Below are 14,827 nucleotides of genomic sequence, written 5' to 3' on the forward strand. Positions count from 1 at the left end.
AAAGATTTTTTTTTTTTTTAACTAGAATAGATTTTTTATAAGGGTTGTTCCACCAGTGCAAATGGTCATTATATGATTTTTATTTGAGGGAAATGGCCTTAGTGTTCTCCAGATATACACACAGTCAAATTGATGCCCTAGTGCAATAGTGATTTCAGTTCTCATACATCCACTTTTAGTACCTGATGCGTACAACAATAACTACCCTCTTGTGCGGATGGAAAGTTGTTGTTTTTTCTTTTTATTCAAGGAATAGTACATAGGCCCCTGATAATCTGACAGTAGAAGATAAAGGTAAGAGGGAAAGTAGTCATTAGTAAGCAATTGTTTTTAAATGTAGCAAACAAAGTGAGTTGTTCCACTGTTTTTGAATTATCAAGCAGTTCAACTGGAAATCCAATTTTAAGGATAAGTGTAGGGAGAAGGCACCATCTTGAATCTGTCCTCAAGAGACTTTATTGTTCTTCAAGAACACTGCTGCAAATACTCTGTTGTAATCATCTCCCTCCAGGGAGCACCTGTAACTTATATAGCAAAGATAAACCCATATAAATGGTAACTGTGTAGAAATAGTTTAAAATCTGTAATTCATCTGTTCAAATAATGTAAATTATTAAACAATAACATGAATGCACTTTTTTTATTAAATCTTTTGTATCTTTTGGGGAACCACATTTTCACAAAAATATACAAAAGATATTTTTTTTACAAATATTTACATTAGATATCAGAAAACAATGTCACCTACATATTTTAAACTCAAATGTGACAAATATATTTTTGAATTCTGAAATTGAACACTCCAGGAAATTAATTTAAAATATTATTTGTGCAGATAAAGTAATCAAAGTTTAGTTCATATTCAAATTTAAAAAATTGTATGTTAAAATATTTAAATTAAATATTCATATTTTTGCATAAATTAACATAAGAACTACAGTATTGTATGATTACAGGGATTAGAAGGCCATGGCCAAAACCAAAATGGGAACACACTTAAAACCATGATCCTTATTACAGTAATACATGAACATACACCTTTGGACTAGTTTAGAGTACATTTTTGGTTAAAGCAAGAGGGATTGTCTGACAAACACCATAATGAAACACAAACAATCTAAAAAGACAACTGGATCAATGATTTTAAGCTTAAAGAACTTCAGTAAGAAATTTTCCTAGACAATTGAGCAGAGGAGGATGGGGAACAGTACCAAAACAGTGATTTCCACCCCTTTTCTCCCCCTCCCCAAAATGAAAAGTAAAACTGCAAATGAAATTTTTTAATAGAATTTTCAAATACATCCATTAGCTAGCTGCACCTTTCAGAAGCATGCTTTCTCTTTTGGGTTTGAGACAAAAGTGAATCAATCATGATAGGGCAGCAAAACAGATTAATTCCTACACTGGTTAATTTCAACAGCTTTGATGTCTATAACCTATTGCACAAAGTTTAGCATAAGGCAATCTGCTGATGCGCTCCACTAATAAAAACAGTAAGTGACCAACCCACGAAGTCAAAAAAATACTAATTTCAGTCTAAGGGGAATGGTTTCTAATGAGTGCCATTTAGATTGATTTTACATTATTTTAAATAACTACTGTGGTCTTGAACTTATTCTTATGTAAAACTTTACATAAAATGTACATTTTACCTTTCTTCACGCATTAATAATGCAGCTTTTCCATTATTTAGTATATGCTATAAACTCAGAAATGAACTAAAAACAGTTAAACAGTGCTCACAAGTACCAACTGTTTGTTCTTGTTAAAATTATAGTAGCTATTCCAAGCCCAAAAAACACAACACTATGACAAGTAGTAGCAGTAAAGGAAAAATAGGCTAGAAATATGGAAAGCATTATCTGACAGCACCAAGAATTTCACAAAGGAGTAGTAAACCAGCTTTATCATGCAGTTTGTGTCAGTGCTGACACTTGGAGTTTCTTTATAAAAATGCATTTACTACATTTCCAAATAATTCAATAATCAAGCATGTCCTGGATATAATACATGTTTGAAACAATTGTGGAACTGTAGAAGTGCCAGTCACTGTTCCATAGTTATGGCTGAGCATTAAGTTTTGTGTTTTAAGTCTTGTACTGAAAGTAGGAATGCAGCCATTTTATTACATAGGAAGATACAGTGTATCCTCCCAAAATTACAGCATTTTCTCCTTTGGGCACAGAATGATTTTTTTGAGAATTTATAAATAGATTGGTTAATTAGTTTGACTCTTTCAAAACAGCTGCCTTAGCTTCTTTTGTCCTCATGGGACTGAGACTTAAAGTGCCCTTAGCTAGCAAATATGCCCTCTTTCAAAATGGCCACCAATGGGAGGCAGTGGCCATTTTAAAAGAGGGCATCTTGGCTACAGTCTCAGACTCAGTGAGACTAGATGGCTACCATTTTGAAAGCAGGCAATTCTTATTAGCCCCTGCTGAAGGAGAAATTTTTAATTAAGAAAAATGGCAGAAAATGAACACTTAACCCTAAAACTTCTTTTAAGAACTACCTGTTACACCAGATTGACTCAACAGGTATGGGAAACTCCGGAGAGGTGTGCATGGGAAGTTGGGGGGGGGGGAGGGGAAGGAATAGGGGAAATTTCTGTATGGCTGGATTCTGGGGAAAGTGCAGCTTATGTGTTAGGAGAAATTGACTAGTACACTCCAGTTGCTTTGCACTGCTCCCGTGTGGGATTAACAGCAAGAATATCTGGTGAATCTGGTCCTAGAAGATTTAAGGTAGATACCACCCATCTTCAAATCATTAAAAATATTAAATGGCAACATTCTCTTTGGGTTTCTTGTTTAGTGCTCTTCTATGACATTTTAAATAATAAAAAACTTCCAGGAAATAATCTATATTAAAAATAAGATTAACAGTATATATCAGTAATTTTAGAGATAAAACCATTACTGGAATCTTGTAACAATTCCCAAAACAAACATTACAAACCTAGGAAATTCAGATGTAGGTTAAGTACAAGAGAAATCCAAATGTGTTAAGGTATGGATAAGACAAACAAAATGTTAACTCTGTCCTCTAGTACCACCATTTGGGTGGGGGGGAGGGAGGGTAAAGAGACTTTAAAATCAGTTTAATCAAATTTAGGACGACAAACATTTATGCATTCATCGTAAGTGTATGGTTATTGCATAGTGTCACTATAGGGCAGAGTTGAGGTTGTTTGGGTGACTCAATTTCCATACCTTCACACAGTTGTGTATTTATTTTAACTTATGCCTTGAACTCTCTCCTGAGTTTAATTATTTGTTTCTTGATCACAAAAGTGCTGTAATTTTTTTTTTAATCCTTAAATTATTTATTTGTACTCAATTGTAAATCCCATCTCAATATAATTTGCCAGTAATTTAAAGAAGAGCTAATGAGTACAGGCTCATTAGCGAGATTTGTGCATCTCCCTCCTAAGCAACTGTAATTTGTGCAGGCAGCTCATGGGCACCATTTTCACAATGTAACATCTCATGGAATTTCACAATTCTTTGGTTTATTTTCTACTAAAGAAAAGTTTGAATACCCCTGTTATTCAGCAATATGAAACCTGAACACTATCAGGTTAGGCCAGTTAAAATAACCCCAGTTTTGGGGTGTGGGCAAAACATAATGTATTTGGTATCAGGGGGTAGCCGTGTTAGTCTGTATCTACAAAAACAACAAGGAGTCTGGTGGCACCTTAAAGACTAACAGATTTATTTGGGCATAAGCTTTCGTGAGTAAAAACCTCACTTCTTCGGATGCATCCGAAGAAGTGAGGTTTTTACTCACGAAAGCTTATGCCCAAATAAATCTGTTAGTCTTTAAGGTGCCACCAGACTCCTTGTTATAATGTATTTGTTTATTCCTTTTAGTCACATAGGCTGGAGGGTAGTAAAGTAGGCTCTTCCAAGCCTCAAGTTACCCCTTGGGAGCAGCTGTGACTTCCCCAGGAACAAAGGGGCGGGGCAATGTCCAGTAACCTTCCACTCAAACTAGCAGAGGGGTTCTTTCCTAGCAGCTGCCACTTCCCCAGCTCTTCACTGCCAACCACACCAGCTGCCAGTTCTTTCAATTTGAAATCTAGACACTTTTCATCTGCTGGTTGGTGGTTTGCCTCCCCCTTTCTGCTTGTCACTCCATTGGCAACCTCACTTTTCACCTTTCCTTCCTTACTATTTAATTTTCTCCCCACCCCATTGTTCTGATTTACTTTTTCCCTCCTGCTGTTTCCTTCAGCACATCCTCCATAATTAAAGAAGTGGAATTAAGTTTTGCTTGTCATTACCATGTTCATATACTGTATGCCATTTCTGCACGCGCGCACACACACACACACACACACACACACACACACACACACACACACACACACACACACACACACCCCCCCCCCCCCCCCCCCAGTCTTCCTTGTTTTTATAGTTGGGGGATGGACTCTGTCTTCCTAGTTCTTTTTACATTGATAATAACAATGGGAGCTCAATCCTGATTAGAGGCTTTACTATAGATAACTCAAGTAGATGTGACCAAAAAAAAAACCCCCTCAATAACTGCTGAGGTGGTATTCAGTTATTTGTGAATGATTTGGTAAGCAGATCTGTTGCAGCCACGCTCCATATTATGCACACAGTTTTCTTTCTCCTAAATAATCAGCCATTCAAGACCAGTTTGGTTTAAGACTAGAAGCTGAAGAGGACCAAAATCAAGAAAAGGATTTGGTCTGACAATACCACAGTGATTGGTACAAAGAGTGCATAGTAAGTTTTGGCATGCTCACATATTTATCCAGTTAAGTAAAAATGAACGGTACCATAAACATTAGGGAAAAAAAGAACAGATGACAAGAGGCAGGAAAGTCTGCAGGTATGAAAGAGCATATACATGAAACACAGCTAGGGCTGCTCAATCAAATTGGTTACTATGACTAATATGGCAGTTTAAATTGTGACCTGCAATATTTTTTTCTTCCCTTCGTTTAGGCATGGTACATTCAGGAAGAAGGCCACAGAATGATTCACTCACTAGCCAAAACAAAGCTAGCAACAAGACATTTGTCTATTGTATACACTAACCAAAAAACCACTTGCTTTTGACAAAAATTAAGGCTTGCCGCATCTACTATGCTGATAAATCAAACAGGAAAACATGTCACTTTGCCGCTATAAGAAGAGTATATATTAAAACCAAATAGCTCATCCTTCCGTACGGTTAGGGCTTGCTATCCACTTACAGCATGTAAATAATTATTTGGGTGCCGTGTGCTGTTTTTCAGGTGGTGCAGGTATCAGCTAACATTAACCAGATTTCTGTAATTAGGGTAACTAACAACTTCTGATTATGTTCACTGTTAAGATTTTTGTTCTAGCTAAATACTGACTTTATTCGTGCATACGTTCAGTTACTGAAAAGGAGTGCTAAAGTTGTTCTTCCCCCAACCCCTTCCTGGATCCAAATAATGGTGTCCAGTGATCATGTGTTTAAGAAAGAAAAATTTAGACAGTTAAGGTTAAAATGATTCAATACATTTGGCTCATTAGTTCTCCCCTTTATCCTAACCTTTTCCACATCTTGGCTCTTTTGACTACAATAGGATCATGTTTAAGTCTGAGATCGTTTTAGAATTCCAATCTGTGCATAGGATGTCAATTCTTTGTTATTTAAATACTTTTCAATAACAGATGGATTCATGGGTATCTAGACTAGAATGTGTTATTCTTTCACTTGTATAATGGGTTTACTAGTTTTTTACCTTGCGGACCTTAAAGGTATCCTAGAGCTGGATTCATTGCAAACTAGAAAGTGAACCTGCATGATTGAGTGGCAGAATACAAAAAAAAAAAAAAGTTGGCTCAGTGCCCCCCTTTTAATGCTGGATAGCTAAGGGAACGGCTCCTTTCCCAACCCTGTTATAGCCTCCAGATCACCATACTTATCCTGCATACTTCCAGAACAACTCTACCACTCAGCCCTTCACATTCTTCCTTCCTTCCAGGTTTTAGAAAGCCATAGCACACTAGGCATTTTTCTGTACCAGTGGTCAATTATAACGTCCCATAGGTTGTTGGCCCTTGTATTCACTGCAGAAGAGTTTCACTTAGCAGCATGGCACCTAACTGATTGAAATTACACCACTAACGCTAGTGAGTGTAAACACTAATTGAGGCACAATTGACTTGTGTGCCAGTGTAAATGCATCCCACTAGCACGACTGGTGAGCTGTCAGTTCCCACTGCTGTCAAAAATGAAAAACTCTTCAGCAATGAACCTCCTTAGTTTGCTTGTGGAACGTGCACTCTGCCCCCATAGATCTGCAGCTAAGACACTATTCTGCCCAGATCCAAATGGGGGCAGAGATGGGGGAACAGATGCCTCGGGAGTTTGGGGATAGAAGGAGTGTAGATAGCAGCTGTGCACCTCCTGCTACAGCCCCAGTGGTGATTTGTGTTGCATTGTGTGCTGGTATTTGTGCTCTGATGTACTTCTGTGGTTCCTCAGTGCAAAAGTATCAGCTGGCAAATTAGCAATGGAGTGGCACAGCCATAGCATGGGCTCTACTGAAGATAGTGGTCAGGGAATGGTTAGTGTGACAAGAGGATACTCTGGGAAAGTATGGGGTGGGTGCAAGTCACAGGCTGAAGATTTACTGGGGGATAGTAGGCATAGGATTTATGGTAGATGATGAGATGCAGAAAGATGACTTTCAGCTGGAAATTTAAAGAGGTTCATTAGCTAAAGGAGCTTTTGACAGTCATCCCATCTGAACTGGTGTAAGGCAGCCTTAGCATGGATGCAAGGGCAAATCTTACACCATGTTCAGATGTATAGTATAGCTGCACTGAATCAGTGGTGGAACACAGGGTGCAGAACAACAAATTACTACACTAACAATTGATTTCTCTAGCATAGATGTATGCTATTAATTTTTATATAATAATAATGGGCAGTAAGAATAAAGCTGCAGCATGATTCTGATCTCATTCACCTGAGTCAGTGGTGTACCCTACCACAGACCCTAGTCCTAGCACCTTCTACTTTAGAACAGCAGCTGTGTGATTAGTGAAGCTATTGTACTCTAGTGGTAATGGCAACGAATCATCTGTTCCAAATCCTGCCTGCCTGAGACACTTGATATTAGATCAATACATTTTTCTATTGTGAAAGACGCTCTAGTTAGATATAGGAAACATATTGTATGAGATTATTTGTTGGGTCAATAGTGTTGAATACTACTAGGGCCCTACCAAATTCACGGTCCATGCTGGACAATTTCACAGCCAGAGGGTTTTAAAATTGGTCAATTTAACGATTTCAGATGTTTACATCTGAAATTTCAGGATGTTGTAACTGTGAGGGTTCACGCCCAAAATGGAATCATGGGCGGGGGGGAGGGCTGCAAAGTAGGAATCCCCCCCCCCCCCAATGCTTCTGGGAACACACCAGCTGGGGGGCTCCTAGCTGTTAGTTCATGCCAGGAACAGATGAAGGCAGAGCCCCCTGGCCAATTTGAGGTCCCCCAGGAAAAATGGGTGCTCCAGTCCCAGAAGAAGCCCCAGGGCAGAAGTCCCTAGTGGGTCACCCCGAGCCCCAGTAGAATCTGTGGGGGGAGAAGCCCTGAGCCTGTGTGCCCTGAGCCCCGGCTGCAGCTGCGGGGCTGAAGCCTCGAGCCTGGGCAGGCCCAAGTCAGGACTGCTCGGAGCCCCAGCTGGAGTGGCAGTGCGGCAGAAGCCCTGAGCCCAGGCTGCAGCTGGCAGGAGCACAAGCCCCCAGCTGCTGGGGGAGGAAACCCCGAGCTCAGCACCTGGAGCCATGGTAGAGCCCATGGGGGCAGGTGCCCAGGCTGCCCCGGCTGGAGGTGGTGAAACCCCCAAGCCTGCGCTGCCCTGACTGGAGCAGCAGAGGAAGCTCCTGGCCCGGGCTGCCCTGAGTCCTGGATGCAGCTGTGGAGTGGAAGCCCCCAGGCGCCCAGAGCCGTGGCAGGAGCCAGGGCGGTGGGGAGTGGAGGGGCAGAAACCCAGAGCCCAGACTGCCCCAGCTGTAGCCACCGGGAGCAAAAGCCCCCAGCCCAGCAAGCTCCGCTGTGGAAGGAAGCCCTGAGCTCACTGCCTGGTGCTGTGGCAGAAGCCCTGGGGAGTGGAGGGGGGGTGGAGGAATGGAAGCCCAGAGCCTAGCTCCTGGGCTGCTGCAGCGCAGAAGTAAGGATGTACCACCCTCATTTCTGCACTGCCTCTGGAGGTGCGTCTGATCTCCCCACCAAGAGCGGCAGTGCAGGGGAAGGAAAACTCCTGTCCCTCCCCAGCACGGTCCGAATAGCAACTGGGAGCTCTGGGCTCCCCGCAGCAGGGGAGATCAGATTTCTGGGAGAGGGCTGATTTCACAGTCAGTGACATGTTTTTCAGGGCTGTGAAATTGGTAGGGCCTATATTACATAAGAGCAAGCATTGTTGGACATGGAAGAGTACAGAGGTCTGGCTGAGTCTCTTCGTACTTTCAAATCTTCTCTGTGCAATCTCTCCCTTTCTTCCCACCACACACAAGATATTTACAGTGGGTGTTGAGGTTTATTTGTTTCATTTTTACATTTACTTGGAGTAAAATGATAAAAGAGGTGAATAACAGCAGCTATGCTATCTCAACCTGGAGTCAAATGCCATCCTTAACAAACGCTGACGTAAGTAGACAATAACAACTGTGACCATAGTAACACTACTCACATTTAATAACACTTTGTTAATGCAATCTGTGAGCTAGTTACTTTTGTTCCCTTTCATGTTGCATGAAAAATAACTGCACTACTTAAAAAACAGATATAGCCCACAGCACACCTCCACTGCATGATCATTTCAAATAAACAATTGAAGCAGTCTTCCCCAGTTTTACCAAAAATGCAACTTTCTCCTGGAGTTTATCATCACTAAAATGCTTAAGTCTGTTATTTTGCCATTTAGAATATGTTCTTATGCTAAGCGTTACAAGCAGGCCCATATGCTTAACATGCATGCTTACTTAAAGAAGAGTTATGACTGAATGTTACATTACAATCAGGAGAGAGAGCTGAATAAAGATCTCTTCCAACTAGTTTTATTCCTGTTAAAAAATCTGAATGTACAAAATACCAGTGTTTGGAAAGATTATGTTCTCTCTGCATCCTCCAAGTGATACTGAGAAAATAAAATCAACAATTCCTATTGCTGTGAAATTCTGTTTTTGCAACTGGTGATGACCCCAGTCTTTACAGAGACTAAAATTATCTTATTTCATATTTCCAGCAAAGAGGCTAGCAGCTCAGTCAAGTTACACAACAGTAATCTCCCTTCCACTGAGAACACTTTTATCGCAAGGCAAAAACTGGAGTTAGACTTTTAGGTTGTGGGCAAGGCACTCGCAAAGTGAGCAAATCTGTTTCTGCTCATGGAACTAATTTAATGTTTAAGTGCAACAAAAACACTAAATTAGCCTTAAAGAATGGGTTCATGCATGCCTAACAGCATTCATCAAACAGGATTATGACCCAGGCCTCTAAGCACATGAATACTGCAGGTCTAAGGAGCAAACTTTACTATTACTGCTTCACCAGACAATGCTTCATTTTTTGACTATTCATAGAAATGTCATATCCCATTTTATTACTTTAATCTTTTATTAAAATACTGTGTAGTTTTATTTAAGAACTGCTAGGTGGTTTTCCTTTCAGTAATAAAAAGAAGGAGTAATCTGTTTCAATGATATTCAATCCCCAGAATTTAAAGGAAACACATTCGTGCTGATAATAAATGCATCAACATACACCATTAGGTCAGAAATAACATCTCTTGATTAAAACCCCACTATCTTATTGGGAAACTGTACATTGATCCACAACTCACTTCTTCCTTTTATCCATGTGTTTCTTTTTCAACGTCTGGCAGTGAATGGAATCCATACATGGATTATCCAATACTGTAGCAAATCTAGGGGGCGCAGCATATTTGTTATAGTCTATTCTTCTGATAGACTCTAGACACTTGTCTTTCAGAGACAGATTGTTGTCTGTCTTAGATCAGCACCATTTCGTAAGCATGCAGGGCACTGTAGAATGTCTCATTGCGCTCATGGGTCTTTCATGCCTGTAATTTTCCGCAGTGTCCTCTTTGCAAAGGCTCCATGTCTCTCTTAATGAAGCATATGCACACATTTCCAGATAAATAAGCTGCATTTTCAAAAAGTTAAGAGAGATTAAAAATTATTATATGTTTAATATAAAAGAAACATCAATAACAATTATTTTCCATTAAATTAAAAATATGTCAAACTATATTGGCCATTACAGTCTAGTTTTTTTATTTTAGTGCATCACTGTACTTCATACCACTCTTAAATAAGAAGAATCAGGTGTTGTAAATATTTGACTGTTTCCTTACGAACTATAAGGAACAAACACATAACGGGTTAAATGTCTCAGATTCTGAACTTGAACATTATCTCTGCACTATTAAGAATTGTCCACACAGAGTAAACATATTAGATTTCTAATTACTTTTTGGAAAGATATACCGACCTGCAGTCATCCCCTCCAGCGCTGACAACGTATTTATCCCCACTTGTAAATCGAATATTAGTCAAATGGGCCGAGTGACCTAAAAATCGCTTGTGTTTTGCCTACAAAATAACAACATGAAAGATCATGAGTCCTCCTCATTGGACTGTTTTAGAAAGAAAGAGTAAAAGAGTGAGTGTATAATGTTCAGTATCATGTATCTAGAAGGTTCTAAAATGCTCCATATATTCCTAGGCTAAAGAGGTCATTTCATGAAATGCATCCACCATGGGGTGTAAAGCAGAAGCTATTAAATTGTCTCTAAATTATGGGGTATGGAAGTGTCTCTAAACTATGGGGGGGGGGGGAGGTGTACACCTCCCAGTTTAAAGACAATTGAATGCCTTTATCCAGTGGGGTATAAAGCAATTTTTACAAACAAACACACATGCATGCACGCTCTATGGTTAGGGAGCTGGAAGACCCAGGTTCTAGTTACGCTGCTCCAACAAATAGTTATTTATATCACTGTAGATCAGCTTTAACAGGAGAAACTGAGACATAGATCAGCCCCAAAATACCCTATATCTCAGTGATTGGGGCATTTTCCTAGGAGGCAGGAGACCTAAGTTCAAGTGCGGCAATGCTAAGCGTTGCAATGCCTAAGTCCTCCTTGGGTAGCCCACTACTGCTCTTTTTGAACGTGCCTGTATAGCGGGGTGGTCACCTGCTCTGGCCTTAAAGGGCTTAAAACAGCCCAGGAGAGGGCTGTGGCTGGGAGCAAGCAGTTCCCAGGCTTATTGGGGAAGCAGGCTCAGCTGAGGCCACGCCCCAAATGGGGCTCAGCTGTCCCTTATAAGAGGGCAGTGGGCCAGGAGCAGAGTCAGTCTTTCTCTGCCTCTAGAGAGGGAAGGGCCTGGCTGCTTAGGAGCTCACAGGGTACCTAGAGTGGAACAGGGCTGGGGGAAGGCCAGAGGAACTGGGGAGCTCCGGGCTGCAGGCTTTGTTAAAGGCCCAGAAGGGTACTGGGGTTGCAGAGGGCAGCCCAGGGGTAGGCCAAGGCAGTAGGTCCAAACCCCCCTTGCCTGTGATGAGTGGCTTGTACACTGCAGTCTGCCCCAGTGAATGGGGGCTAGATGGTGATTGGCAGTAGCCTGATACTGAGGCGAGGTGGGGATAGTGGGTGGGGGTTCCCTGGGTGGGGAGACCCATAAACTGGGGGGGCGTACTGCCAGGGGGCAGCCCCCAAGAGAAAGGGTCACCAGGGTCTGGGAGGGACATGGGGGGCCAGTGACATGCAGGACACCGGCCTGCAGAGAGCACTCTGGAGGCAGGCGAGCTAAGTCCCCGGGAGGCCAGCAGGAGGCACCGCGGAGGTGAGGATTGCCCCGTAACAGCCTGCTTTCCGCAGATGGATGTCTGTGAGGTGGGCAGTATTTGTATGTGCAGATACTTGCATGTAAGGGAGACCTTCTGTGGCAGGAGAGGGAGGAGACATCAGGAATGGGGGCAAAAAATTAAAAACCAAATTTCTTTCCTTTTATTTTTATTTTTTTGGCCAATTTCTTGTTTCTTCGGACTCATGCTCTGCTCCCTCCACTGACTCTCTCTCATGGCTGGCCATCATGTTCCAGCTTGTGAACAGACTATTTCTGACATCATTCTACACAGAAATTACAGATTCCTGCCTTAAGGCCTTGTCTTCAAACAAAGGTGTGTAACAAATTCAAATCCTTGTGAAGACAATGCAGTTGTTTTCATGTGAGTTACTCAGCGGCTGAAGTTAAAGCCTAGGCTTCCCAACAGAACACACCTTTCTTTTTTTTTTTTTTTTTTTTGTAGTGAAGACATGGCTTATGAGAAACCATGTTCTTTGTTCACAGTTCAGAAAGTTGTCTCCCTGCTACAGGAGCCAGTGATGAACTCTAAATTTCCTCTACATTTTCATTATGTTCTTTCTAACTAATGGGATTTAACAGCCAAACAATAACTGTTACCATGAAATCACCTACAGATAGGGACAGGAGTGCAACCATTTTTCTGTTAATTTATACTGTGCAGTCACAGTTTGTTTTCATAACAAGTCCTTAACCTCTGTGCCTCCGTTTCCTTATCTGTAAAATGGAGACAGTGTTACTTATCCACATTTGTAGAGTGCTTTGAGATCTTCATAATGAAGGCACTTTATTAATGCGAGATAGCGAGCAGTACTATTGCTAGTTTTTTAGATTATTTGAAATCCTGGATTGTGGCTACAGCTATTGTACAAGGGTTTAGGAAATCCTGGATAGCAAGCAAACTTGTAAGACTATGGAGCTACAATTAAATGCATATATTAAAAAGCTATTAAACTCAGCGGGGGAAAAAGCACTACCGCCACCCTCCCTCCAGAGATATTATAGGATGCCACAAAATCAAAAGCACTTTGTGTTACAATCACACAAACAAAAGGTTCTTACAAATTTTTCAGGACATGGAAAGTCAAACAGCTTGACCATGCCAAAGTCATCGCCTGTTACAAGGCTGATTCCAGAGTGAGAGACACAGGCACAGTTCACATCAGCTTTCTCAGCATGCCTGGACCAGATTCCAACTACTTCATCCCCTAGAATACTGAAATAGAAGGGTGAGAGGGCCCCCTTGGCAACTAATGCATTGTAGGAAAAGCAATAGGTTTAGAAATAATAAACTGATTTTTATAGTATTCTGTGATTATGAGAATCTGGAATTAAAGTAAACAATTTACCAATAAATAAATAAATAAATATATAAAACATGGCTAACAAAGCTAAAAAGCAGATTATGAAACTAATAGTTAAAATTGACCAATGAGGCAATTGTCAAATATAGAAAAATAAATTATGTGAAGTACAATGCACAGAAGTTGAACAGAGATGTTACAATTAGAGCTAGTCAGAACATTTTTTGTGAAATATGTTTTAATGGGAAAATGCTGTTTCACTGAAATTAAAATGTTTTATGGAGCTGTATGAATTTTAATGGCATTTTTGACCGAAAGGTTCCCGAGGTCCAGGGCAGACCCTGGTCCATTCCAGAAAGAGAGATCCAAATCAAAAGCTAACCTTTTTGCTCTGAAAACTGACATTTTAATAATTTTCCAGTTTGCAAAAACTTTTGAAAGGTTTGGTTTTCATCCTGCACTGGATCTAAAATACATTTCAAACCTCGAAAATCCTCATGAAATGAAATTAGTGGTCTCTGGCTAGCTTTAATTATAATGTACATGTACATTCCACAACCTGAAGAGAAACCCAGCACTGGTTTATATGATGGATTATAATTTATATGCTGAAAATTTGGGATGCTAGAATGTTTCTGGATCAGGCTTGAGTATTATATTTTAAAATAAAGTTATGATACAGTTAGGGCTAGGTCAACTGACAGTGTTTCTTTCAAACACAATTAAACAAGGAATATAATAAAAATAATCAACTCACTATTAAATCATAAAATGAATAGGTGCAAAAATGGCTTGGGACCTGCTGACCTGAAAATTCTCCCTCTATCTGATGCTATCCCGATTATGATCAGGATCCCTTTTGTTTTGAAAAGGAATGGGTTGCTGGCAGGACATTCTCTCTCTTTAAAGATCCAGTGACTTTGGCAGACTTGAGCTACTTCATACCATTGTGGGGAGTGAATTCCAAATTTCAGGGCATGCTACAGATCCCAGCTCTTGTTCAGGGTTTTGAGAAAGTGGGAGATGTCTGGGGCTGGTGATTTTTTGTTTTTAAAAATAATGTTTTTTTCAATTAACCTTTAGTGCATGAATGAAGGTATATTGCAGGATTTGTTATTTTGTATTCATTGTGATTTAACAGAGTTGTCAAATGAGCCTAGAGCATGGCAAAAGTGATTTTTATTTCTATAAAAATCAAAATAAAGTAATTAAATATACAATGTAAAATAAAACAATGTAGTTAAAAAAAACTAAAGCCAAACATAATAAAATATAATTTTAAATATAATCTGTTTATACAATGATTTCTTTTGTATATTTTTGAATACACCAATAATAATCATATTTTTCTCGTATGGTAAACAGCAGTACTGTATATAATCTAGCACTGTCTACTACACATGCTCTAATAGGCTCTGTAAAACTTAAATGATCACAGGCTTGTATTATGCAGGTTTTTATTTGAAACCAATTTTATATTTTTTCCTGACTTGCCCTCAAATTGCTATTTCCAGCTACTGCTGCAATACATTCAATTAACTGGGCGAATGGGATGTATGATCTCTCAGGTTGCCTTAGATCAGGGGCTCTCAAACTTCATTGCACCACGACTC

General features: G+C 40.2%; 1 protein-coding gene across 1 annotated transcript in view; it reads right to left on the reverse strand.

The window, feature by feature from the left end:
• Nucleotides 1-220: 220 nt before the first annotated feature.
• The window catches only part of EML5 (EMAP like 5), a 300,424-nt gene continuing 285,817 nt past the window's right edge, over nucleotides 221-14,827 (reverse strand). The window contains exons 43-46 of the mRNA XM_054025269.1: nucleotides 12,973-13,126; nucleotides 10,535-10,635; nucleotides 9,864-10,186; nucleotides 221-524 (exon numbers count right to left, since the gene is read on the reverse strand). Coding sequence (XP_053881244.1) covers nucleotides 10,150-10,186; nucleotides 10,535-10,635; nucleotides 12,973-13,126 — 292 coding nt within the window. The 3' untranslated portion in view covers nucleotides 221-524; nucleotides 9,864-10,149. The remainder of the gene's footprint in view (nucleotides 525-9,863; nucleotides 10,187-10,534; nucleotides 10,636-12,972; nucleotides 13,127-14,827) is intronic.

The sequence above is a fragment of the Malaclemys terrapin genome, chromosome 4 (assembly GCF_027887155.1).
Source record: "Malaclemys terrapin pileata isolate rMalTer1 chromosome 4, rMalTer1.hap1, whole genome shotgun sequence".
NCBI classification, from domain to species: domain Eukaryota; kingdom Metazoa; phylum Chordata; order Testudines; family Emydidae; genus Malaclemys; species Malaclemys terrapin.